The 11275-nt window shown below is 50.2% G+C and overlaps 1 protein-coding gene across 1 annotated transcript; it reads right to left on the minus strand.

Annotated features, from left to right (window-relative positions):
• Positions 1-387: 387 nt before the first annotated feature.
• On the minus strand, positions 388-8851 carry CLEC3B (C-type lectin domain family 3 member B). Its single transcript, XM_075055399.1, has 3 exons — positions 8596-8851; positions 3672-3770; positions 388-2369 (listed from the first exon to the last, which is right to left on the minus strand). The coding sequence occupies exons 1-3, from the start codon at positions 8699-8701 to the stop codon at positions 1969-1971; spliced, it is 606 nt and encodes a 201-aa protein (XP_074911500.1). The 5' UTR covers positions 8702-8851; the 3' UTR covers positions 388-1968.
• Positions 8852-11275: the final 2424 nt, after the last annotated feature.

Genomic DNA, 11275 nt, shown 5'->3' on the forward strand with positions numbered 1-11275 from the left:
TTGTCTGCCAAGGGAACGAGAGGGTTTATATTGAGACAAGCTGACTTGTAGGGTGTAACTGTGACCTACAGCAAAGAGCCTTGGAAACCTTCAGGATCGGGGTCCAGGGCTGGCTCATATTTCAGAGTGAAATTTCCCAGCAGCAAGGGGAGGAAGGAAATCTTATTTTCCTATAAAAGGATTCCTTGCCTGTATACCCCATATGGCATGTGACGATAATGGGGGGAGGAAATCCTATAAACCGTATCACCAGGTGGGAGGCTCTCACTTTCTGGTTTTCCCCTCTGCCTTTGATATCTCCAACCCTCTGACAGATCCCTGGAGCTGCTCTGAAGAGAAATGCAAGGAGAAGAAAGCACTCCAATCACATTGACACAAGTCCATTCCTTCAGCAAGCTATATATATGTTTTTTTATTTTATAGTCATTTGAACAGCGGAGAGTTTGGCAATAGTGACAGCCTTGGAAGTATACACTCTGCATTTGTGTATGTGTTTCGATCCCTCCAGCATGGCTCCCGCTCCATGTCTTGGAAGACCCACCATCGTGCCATTTTCAACAAAGCAGCAAATGGAAGTACCTCTCCCAGGGGCTCCCCAAGACCATCATGTCTTGACACTCCCACCCTGGCAGGGCAGGGGACATGACCCATACTGGAGGGGTTATTACCAAGCTCTGAACTGCAAAGAACCGCTGATACCTTTCAGCCAACAGCCAGCAAAGCTTTGCTAAGCTGTCGGGGTGGCCTGCACTTCTTTCCCATCATTGCTCTTTATTTCAATTTATTTTTGTTTCTTTAACCCTTTTCTCAGCAAAAAATTACTGAGGCCAGGCCTTCAGCTGGGCATGACTTTATTGGCACAAACAGTACTCAGCAGATTTATGTTTGCTGAGGACTGTGCCTGGACCAACAAAGATTGGACTCTTTTTCAGCTGGGTTTCCATCACTTAAACAGGTCAGAGGATTCCTAAAGCTGCTAAAGTGAATTGTCCTGGAGTTCCTTTTCAACACACAGTTGTTTTTCGTACAGCAGAATATTGCCTAATAGCATTACATTTGTTATTTACATAATACTTTCATCTTCTACTTCCAAGAATATATTTGACTGACTATGCTGCAAGTCATCACTGCTTCCCCCAAGCTGCTGGAGCATAAATAAAGCTTCCAATGGGATTTTTAAAAAGATCTGGCAGTGGGTCTCGCTCTCCCACTGAAATCAGTGAAAATGGCTTCTGGCTGATGAGAAAAGGACCAACAAAGCAGGGAAAGCTTCTGGAAAGGACACTGTCCTTCCTAGTAAGTCAACCCATGCCTGTTACTTGCTACTTTATTCATGCACGTTACTGGACTAGTCGGACAACCCGTTGAGCAGCTGGTACTCAGCCAATAAGCCCAATTGTATCTCTCAATGCAAAGCAGGAGTAAGTCCCTCTGCTCATCAAGACAGGACCTCAATCCCCAGGAGCCTGAATCAGGGCACTGTGAGGAACAAGGAGCTCCCACGAATCGCTGCCAGGGCTTATAGGGAAGCAAAACAGGAGAAGAAAGCAGGAACTAGCTATGCTGGTGTCCCAACAAAGCTCAGCAAGGTGGGAAAGGACATTGCAGAGTGGCAGCCCCGGGCAGCCGAGGTGGCTGTTGGCCAGGCTGGACTGCTGCACTGGTTCTTTGCCAAAACAACCGAGCCATCCTAATAAAGTCCCTGTGTAAAAAAATATATCTATAAATCATGCCTTATTAAGAACGATGCAGCTGCTAATGGGGCTGGATGTGGCCAAACAAAATGCTCTAATGCTCTCTAATCTGACACCGTGCCGTGATGACTCTTCGCAAGGAGCGACTCTACTTGAATGTATGTGCGTGTGCGTGCCTATGTACGTGTACACGTACACATACCTATAGCTTTATAATCCTGCTGCCAAGGGGGAAGACCTGGGTTGCGGGTGGGCAGGGGGGGAACCCCCACCGCTACACGATCATGAACTGGCAGACGTAGGGCAGCTGGTCTTTGCACCTCTTGTCAAACCACTTGCCGATGGCAGCCCCTGACAAAGCTGCGCAGTTTTCCAGCTTGCCGCCATCGGGCTGGGTGGTGATTTCAGTCTCCCAGTTCTTGTAGCGGACAGGGCCGCCCGTCATGTCAACCCACTTGCCCTCCGCCGCCATGTCGTTGAGGCCCAGCCAGATCTCCACCTCCGAGCCGATGCTTTTGCGCATGTAGTCGTAGAGAGCATCATTCTCTTCCCCACTCTGGGGGGTGCTGAGCGTGCCGCCCTGTGAGATGCAGTTTTCGCTGGCCTCATGGTACGTCTTGGTCTCCGAAAATGCAAGAAAGCATTTTAGGTGAATTTTGGTGCCTTTCAGGCAAACTGAGCGGTTACCACACAAACAGAACAAAAAAGACAGAAAGGGAATCAGTTTTAAAAAGAGTGCCCAGGAAGAGGCAGCAGCAGCAAAGGCAGTGGCCAAACTACAAACTTCATTTCTCAGGCTGCACAGCGACCCTCGGCAGCAGGGGGGTCCCGGCTGTGCCCTCCCCATCTGCAAACTGTTGGGAAAAGGGGATCTCGGGGTGCCCCTGCCACCCTCCTGGGCTCTGCCACTGCCGGAGCAGAGGCATGGCGTGATCCTCCTGCCCCTTCCCCTGGCCTTGCTCTTCCCCAGCTGCTGCTACACTTCCTCTGATGAGTTTGTCGGAGGCAAGGGTTGCATCATGAGCACTGCCAAGTGCTGGAATGTTTTGGAAAAGAAAAAGTCTGCAATGCTAATTCAATCACCTTAATTGTGCAAGATGAAAAGAATGTCTTTTTTAATAAGCTTTGATAAGAACTGTCGTGTTTGTGTAGCTTGAGGTCTTCAGAGGAAGTTTCTACTTCCCTCTGATTTTGTTGTTAAGAATAGCAATTTATTTTATTTTTCTTTTAAGCTCTAAACCCTGAGAGTGCAGGGTACTCTAGCCAACAATAACTAATCAGAGCCATGCATTAATAGCCAAACCAATTACATCTCGATCAGTGTGAGCTTGGAACTAAAGCCTTGATTTTGTTTGTGTTCCTTTTCTTTTAAGGAGAAAACTCTCCTTAACTTGCATTTTCATCTCATTTCTGTTTTGTGTTCTGCAAATCCCTCTCCTGTCGATGTTGGTTGACTTTGCACAGAGCAACTGTGGAGCATGGCTGGAAGATGGACATTTTGGAACTGTCCTATGTATGTGTGGGACGGACGTCCAGTGAGGTTCCCTGGCAATACTGGAGTATGTATAAGAGACCAGGTCATCATTTCACTGGAGTACAGACAAAAGAGTAAGCTACATTTGACTAAAGCACAGACTAATCCATTACCCAGCCCTCTAACTTGTAAAGGAAAATGAACATCTGGCTTAGCGTCATAGAAATATCCATAGCTTTACAAAGGGAGAGCTCTAGCACATAAAGAGAGGGGCCCCATGCTGCTCAGCTCATGTCATTAACTGCCTGAGGAGTTTCATCTGCCTGGAGGAACTGCAGCGAGCCCACGCTTTGCTTTGATGCCGCAATCTCTCTCCCCGTGATGGACTCCTTGTCGCGGGCATGTGGGCATCTCTTGTCAAAACACATGGAGCGATTGTAGCTGCTTTATAAGCAGCTCCACTCTCAAAGCAAAAGCTGTGTCTTCTTCAGCGAGTCCTTTACCTGTCTGGAGTGCTTGCTTTTCCTTCAGTAGAGCAACTTCCTGAGAGATGTTGTCAATCATGGCCTTCAGGTCTTCAATCATTTTAAGGCTCACACCATCTGTGGGAGAAATCAAGGGAGGAGCATAAACATTGGTGGCAGGCCCAAGGGAGGCAGCCGAAGCTGTTCCTATCATCAAAAGTCCCTGGTTTTTTTCTGCCCTCAGAGAAAGACAAACAAGAGGCCACAAAGTCAACACCTGTGTCCCCTTGCACGTCCATCAGAGTGAATGTTTGCTCACTAGCCTGGTTCCACCACCAACCCGGTTTTCCCAGCTGGGGTTTCAGGGCTTTGCACCCTGTAGGGCTTCGTGCCACAGGGGTCTCCCCTTGGGCTGCCGCTGCACTGCTGGGCTGGGGGGTCGTGCGTGTGAGCATCGCAAGGTGCAGGCTCGTCTCTGGAGCCCCCGTGTAGGGCGCTCACCTGGGGCGGTGCAGCACTGGGATCAACCTCCTGAAATGCAGGAGGGCACCATCTGATGCTGCCCTGTCCAAGCAGGAGTCTTGCTGCACACGAGTGTTTTGTGGGGAACTTACTTAAAAGCTGCTGATGAATAGGTGAGGTTTTGTTTTGGTTTTGTTTTGTTTTTTTTCCCCCTGTTCCTCAAAAACATGCCCTCCCTCTCTCTATTCACAGCACAGCCTCCTGGCTTCCTTAAACACCCTAACGCATCAATTTTCTCTGTACACATGCCTTGCTGTGCCCCTGTGTTAGTGTGCTCTCATGGGTGCATTGGCAGGAAAGCGCTTTGCTCGCCAGGCTGATGCTCAGCAGGAAGGGGCTGGAAGGGCTGCAGTACCTCCCCTGGATCTGCCCCTGCACCACCAGCCACCCCAGCCCTCAGCCCACCAACCACACTATCCCTCAGGCCATCACAGATGCCTCTGCCTTCAGCATCCCCAGTGCAGGTACCCAAAAACTGGCCAGAGTTGCTCTCCTGCTGCGAGAAGATGCCTCCTTGGCTGGAGAGTTGGTTGCAGCCTGCTACTAAAGCCTATGGCTTGCTAGGTCTGTTGCCTCCGCAACGGCTTCAACCAGCTATTAATCGGTACTTGGATTTCTCCTGTCTAGGAGCAAAAGGACCGTTATGCTTTGGAGGAGGTGGGAGATCGGACATTGAGGCATTTGTATTCGTTACACTATCTTTGCTGCTCCTATTGCTTTACCTGGCCTGGCATAAGCATGTGGTAGTCCTCATGGGGTGAAAGGAAAGGGGACAATTTGCCCATGAACGCAGTAGGACGGGCTTCCTTGAGGGTCATGGAGATGGGGAGCCAAGGCACGGAGGCAGGCAAGTGGGGAAGCAGCATGGATGCGGACCAAAACCACCAGCCCAAAGATTACAAGGTGCCATGAATATGAAAAGGCAGACACATCAAGAGGAGGGCATCAAGCTGCTTTACTCATTGCTCAATTAACTATAATGGAATCACTTAAGACTGAGGCACTAGTTATTATTTTGCTGCCTTTGATGAAAACACTTTCTGGGAAACAGCTAATTAACGCAGGTGGGGGTTTTTTTCCGTGCAAGTTTGTCTTGCAGCAGACCAAATGTTGCTTAGGTTTAAGTAACATCCAAGGGCCATGGCACGACAATGGCGATGAGTCTTGCTGGGGCTCCTTCCATTGTTCCAGCTGGGTTTGCCGGTGGGTTCCCATCTAGAGTGTCCCTGCCACACAAGGTGACACATCTCCTTGTTGACTACCAAAGCACCCTGTCCCTTTTCACCACCTCATTTCCAAATCCCGGGCCACAAGATGTTCCTACAGCAGCACATTCACTGGGGTGTCATGGTAAGCACCGGGAGCAGTTCATTTGCACTTCAGCTACAAAGGGAGTACCGCGGCTACGTCAGCAGGCACCGAGTTTTCTATTTTATTGCCAGAGTTTTGTCTCTGTGCTGTTGTTTCCTCAAGGCTCCCCTCCTGAAGCCCATCTTCAAAGGTATTACAGCTTGGGTTTGCTGCGGCTGAAGCCAGCGTGGGGGTTGCCAGTGCTGCCTGTGGGAGCTGGAGTGGGTCCTTGTGCGGCTAACCGTAAGCAGCAGGATTAAGCACAGGCAGAGGCGAGATGAAAAGGAGACTCACAGAAGGATGTGGGTCACAACAGTCTGTTGGTCTGAAAGCCTGGCCAGCAATGTATTTCTTGCTGCAAATGGGAGCTCTCGCACGGTTTTCCTTGTTCTAATTATATGGTGAATAACAAACAAATCCCTCTGTACTTAATTTTGATTATTTAACTATTCCCTTATGAAATCTGGTTCTATATTTGGGTTGCTTAGCTTTGCCTGGGCAGCCATCATCTGGTTTGTTCCCATCCAAACAGGTTTCTGTCCCCCTGTGGGGTGAGCATCTCCCTGGTTCGCAATGTCTGTCATCAACACCCCCACCATTGGTATTTCTTCTGACATGAGGCATTTCCAGAAATGTCCCAGCCAGAAAAGTTGGGTTCCATATTGCAGTCTGTTCCCTGGATCAGAGGAGGGTACTGAACACACCTGTGCTGGGTAAATGTTCATGGGCATTTTCAGGGAAGAGCACCTGGATGACAAGGTTACACCAAAATTTTGGGGCAGCAAATCAGTCGCTATCCACCGATTTAAGCACCTGACTGCAATTTCTGTCTCCAATTACCTTAAAAATAGATGTGAGAGCTACACAAAGATGGTCTCTTCCATGCCCCCAGCACCCCACTGTGGCTGTGACCAAGGGGACACCCCCCCCCCCCAGGGCTGGTGGGTCCCCAGCCTGCACCCCAAAGCAGGGGAGTGCCATCACCCACCTCCCCCAGGCACCCTTCTGGGTGAGACCCCCAGGCCCACCAGAGGAGGGCAAATCCCACATGCCCCCCAAGCCATCAGGGTTCAGGGAGAGTTTGCTGAACCACTGCATCTGGAAAAAATCACTGGGGAGCAATTTGAGGGGGAAAAAACCCCCAATAGTGGGCAAAGTGAATGTGCTGTCTCAGCGTTTTCTAAATGCTGTGGTTTGGCTTTTTCATGTTGAACCAGCACCATTTGTGTTCTGAAGCAGATCCAAATGTAAGCAATAATTAAAAAAAAAAAAAAGAAGAAGAAAAAACAGAACAAAAGAAAAAAAAAAACAAAAAAAGTGAAAAAAAAAAGAGAGGAAAAGTTTGGCTCGGATCATCGTTCTTTTCCAACATTTGTGGTTTGGCTTCGCAGATTAAAAAAAACATAAATCCAGCCAAACACCCCAACCCTGCAGTGGCTTCCCCCTGCCTGGCCCTCCCTGGAGAAGGGCAGGGGGTGAGCCGGGCCAGGGGTGCTGGGGGCCTGGGATGGGGATGGGATGGGGATGGGATGGGGCCATCCTGCCCTTGCTCATGGCAGGAGCGGCTGAGCCTCGGCCCCTGCGTTGGGTGGGCAGGCAGGCTTGGACGTGGTGAGGGGCTGGGGGCAAAGAGGAGCCTCACGGGGGATTTTTAGCACTTTCCTCCCTCTTGCCCCAGCCCCTGGCATTGGTAAAAAATCAGAAAAATGTTAACCAAGAAATGCTGGAAGTTTCCAGTAAAGGCAGGGCAGCCAACCCGCCGCGGGGCTGGATGCAGCTGGCCAAAAAATGCCAAGTTGTTGGGGTTTTTTTCCCTTTTCCCCACAGAAAACTTGACCTCTCCTTTGAAATGAAACTCCCAAGCCCTCAGTAAAAATTGCCACCAGCTGTTCCAGATGGCTTGATTTTCAGGCCACCCCCCTCAAATGTTTTTAAATCAGAGCCCCATTTTCCTATCAAAAGGGTGATTTTTCTCCCACCTTCTTGTCACCGATCAGTTACAAACAGCAGTTGCAGTGATATAGAGAGAAAAATAAGATTTCTCTGAGAAAGGTATCTCTCTGTCTCCTGGTACCTCCCGTGAGTGCAATGCACGTATGTACCCTACATGAGCCCAAGGGCGTATTTTCTGCTCTAGAAAACAGCCACAGACTAGAGGTGCGGAATAAGCAGCTATGCCATGATTTCATAGAAAGATCTAATGGGAGAAAAAGGAAAAATTTCTTAAGGATGGTATCTGACGAAAATAGCCACTGAGTGAGCATAGCGAGCAGCCTGGACAAGCGAATTCCTGGGATGCTTCTTCCTCGCTCCCCGCTTCGTTCCAAGCAGGAAAGCACCCGCCAGAAGTGATCCAAGCCCATGCAACTGCAGTTGGACCCGTCCGGCAGACGGGCTTACATGCTGCTGGGCTGCAAGACAAACCACTTCGTTACCTGCATTCTCCTGTAATTAATGTGCGTTGAGTCAGAGGGGGAAAGGATGGGGCAGTAGCAAAAAACACATAGGAAAAAAACCCCCAAAACCACGAAAAAGAAAACTTGGGCATCTTTTTGTATGCATTACCCTCTGGTAAGCCTGAGTAGTCGGAGCTCGTGTACAGCTTGACAAACACCTGGGGCAAGTGTTACAAAATGAAGATCCATGTTGATATTTAATGGATTATATATTATCTGCCTACTCATGTCTCCAAATCTACAACAGCAGTCTGTCATCTGCCACTTATTTGCTTCTGAAAAATGAATGAGAAGGGCTAGGGGTCATAGAAACGGAGATTTTAGTAGAGAAAAGATTTGGGGCAAACCTTTGAGGTACAGTGGAAAATGCGTCGCCCTCTGACATTCAGACCAAGCTGACCCATCAAATTTATTCAAGGTAGGAACTCACTAAAACATTTCAATATCCTCACTATTTTACAGAAGGGCTACACAATCATTCCCACAGGGCAGAAAAAAAAGACACTTTATTAGGTTTTTGGACACTTTTAAAAAAGTTTCATTAAAGCACTGCTAAACGCCTGAACAACCGGGCTAATTGCATCCCCCCTGACCCCGCAAGGTCTCCTTGCAGGGAAGGTGCCCCTGCTCCTTACCTTTCTTGGAAGCCACCGGTTTTGGCCGGACCTTGCCATTTTGCTGGCTGGAGATGTGGGCGAGGGCGAGGAGGCAGAGGAGCAGGCAGGCTCCCCGGAGCGCCATGCTGCTGCCGTCCGGTCCGGTGCTGAGCAGAGGTGGAACAACTTCGCTCTGCCCTCTGACAGCCCGTTTAACACCGGCTGGAATCAGAAATGACTGTCCCAGAGAGCCGCCCGCTGAGCCCCGGCCAGAGTCAGCCTCCTGGCCCTGGAGCGGGTGGGGGGGGTGTTCAGACAGCTCTGGCCAAGGCTGAAAACATCCCAGCGGGTTTGCATTTCTTAGCACGCTGCTTGTTTTTGTTTTACAAAAAAAAAAAAAAAAAAAGAAGGGAATGAATGTACTGAAAGTCTGCTAAGCTAAATGTAAGGAAAGGCTGCGAGTATAGTGGGAGTGATTTCCCATGGCTTTTAGCAAAACGCCACGAGTTTGATCTCTTGTGTCAGTGATGGCAACAACAACATGAGGTGTGAAACAGTGTTTGGGCAGGCGAGGGAATGGAGAGGGGCCAGCTCTGCCCGGGGCTGCCTGCAAGGGATGCTGTGAGCACCCACAGAGGTGGAGGGAGCACGTGGGGGTGCCAAGCGCCTCGGTCCCCGCCATAGCATGACACAAGGCCCCTCACAGAGATTTCTGATTTCTCCCCATTGCAAGGGGCTGCTATGATCCCCCCACAACTGCAGCGGGGGGGGAGGGCAGAGGGCTTTTTCTAGAGTAGTCTTTGCTCAGAGTGTAGGACAGCTCTTACACCTCAAAAAACAGTTCCACCATGGCCTTGGCAGGGTTATCCTGCCATCATTTCTTCTCGGTGAGAGACCACACTGGTGCCTCATGCCCACCTCTTCCCAGCTCTGCACAGGGTCCCCTCTGGAGGGGACACCTGTTTGCAGGGTCCCTGCAGGGACTTTGGTCTGTGCCCATGCAGGGTGGCTTGGTGGCATCCCCCCTACCCAGGGCTGGGGTGGGGGCAGCAAAGCCTGACAGGGTGTTTGCCCCCGCTTTTCCTTGCACCGACGGCTGGGGATGGAGGGTGGCTCCCACCCCTGGGCTGACATGGCTGGTTCTGGAGCATCTCATGGTGATTCCCACCCACGGGGGCGAGGACAGCCGCATTGGCCATACTGTCCCCTACCCCTACGGCAATTTTGCAAGGACAGAGGTGGTCAGTGCTGTGGGGCTGCCCGGCATCAGCAGCATCACACCGCGACCTTGGAGGCACCAGACCTCACGGTGGCTTCACATGCTTTTCGTTTTTTCCAAAACTGCTTTCGGTTCTCTAGGATTGGAAACCAAACAACAGCTCCAGAAGTTTTAACCAAACCCTGAGGACTGCTCATCATGTTGCTCTTTAACTCTTTCCATTGCCCTGGCTGGGAGTGTTTCGGCTCTGCCTCACCCCACCAGGCAGCGGGAAGGGGAGATCTCACACATTTGTCCCCAAAGTGATTTGAAAAGGGACTGCGTTTCGGCAGGCCTGAGCAAAAGCATGGATGAAGAAAGCTGTGAAGATGTTCGACCTGCTGCGGATGTCCCAGGAAGAGGAAGGCTGCTCCATCTCCATACCAAGTGTATTGCATCCGCCTGCCACTGGACCATTTCCCTTCCTCTTCTGGCAGTACTCACACCTTTGAGAGTCAAAATCTACAGCTACGCTTTGCCCTTAGGAAACCTGGCACATGCCAGGGTCGATAATCCAAAGTATCTCGTGCCTGGGTCTGTCAAAACACCAAGACACTTAATGAGGCACGGTGGCTCTGAAAAGCCAGTTGGTGCTTCACACCCACTGCCCTGGAGTCAGGCTGAGTACATAAGGAGTACTCCTCCTCCCTGGGGCCACCTGAGTGGTTAGGCGACCAAAATTACTTAGAAATTTGGGTCTTCACTCAGTTTTGGGAACATTCAGGCTTCTAAATACCCCTAGAGCTGTAATAGACAACCAGGATGAGCTGGACTCTGGATGGGGGTGGGGGATGGACAGACACGTTCCACAAAAAGCCGTTCTCCCTGAGACCCCCTTGCAGGGTCCCAGCCCTGCAGCCTAAAGCAAGACCACTGCCTGTTTTTTGGGGTGCTGCGGTTGTTCAGCAGCTGCAGCACAAGCGGGTGAGTCTTTCCTGCAGGAGGAACGAGAACAATCTGAGCAAGTTGAGGAAATTCACATAGAGAGAGGAGGGACAGGCATTTTGGAGAACAAAGTGCTCCGGACATCGGCCATTAACCTTAAATCTTTTCTGAAAAATTAAGGCAAGATGCCACCCAGCACAACGTGAACCACTGGAGTCACAGGAGCATAAAAGGTCCGAGATAAACAGGGCTGTGGCTGGAAAAAGAGCTGCTGTTGATTTAGGTTGGCTGCAACTGTGTTACCCTGCCTCACACTTCTGCTGAATAAGGAAAACCTTGCCCTTACATCCTACCTGAATAGAGCTTCCTTGCAGTCCAAGCTTTGAAGCCAAGGAGGAACGGGTTTGATTTTCACTCCCCTTTATCACACACACCCAACCCCACTCAAATTTAAGCCAGAGAATATATATTTTGGGGATTTACCGTTCTCTCGCCTGGACTATCCCAAAATGGGATGGAGTCCAACAGATGCCAGACACCTATATACATGTTCCCTTCTCCTGACACTTGAGTAGC

The sequence above is a fragment of the Buteo buteo genome, chromosome 2 (genome assembly GCF_964188355.1).
Source record: "Buteo buteo chromosome 2, bButBut1.hap1.1, whole genome shotgun sequence".
Classification (NCBI taxonomy): Eukaryota; Metazoa; Chordata; class Aves; order Accipitriformes; family Accipitridae; genus Buteo; species Buteo buteo.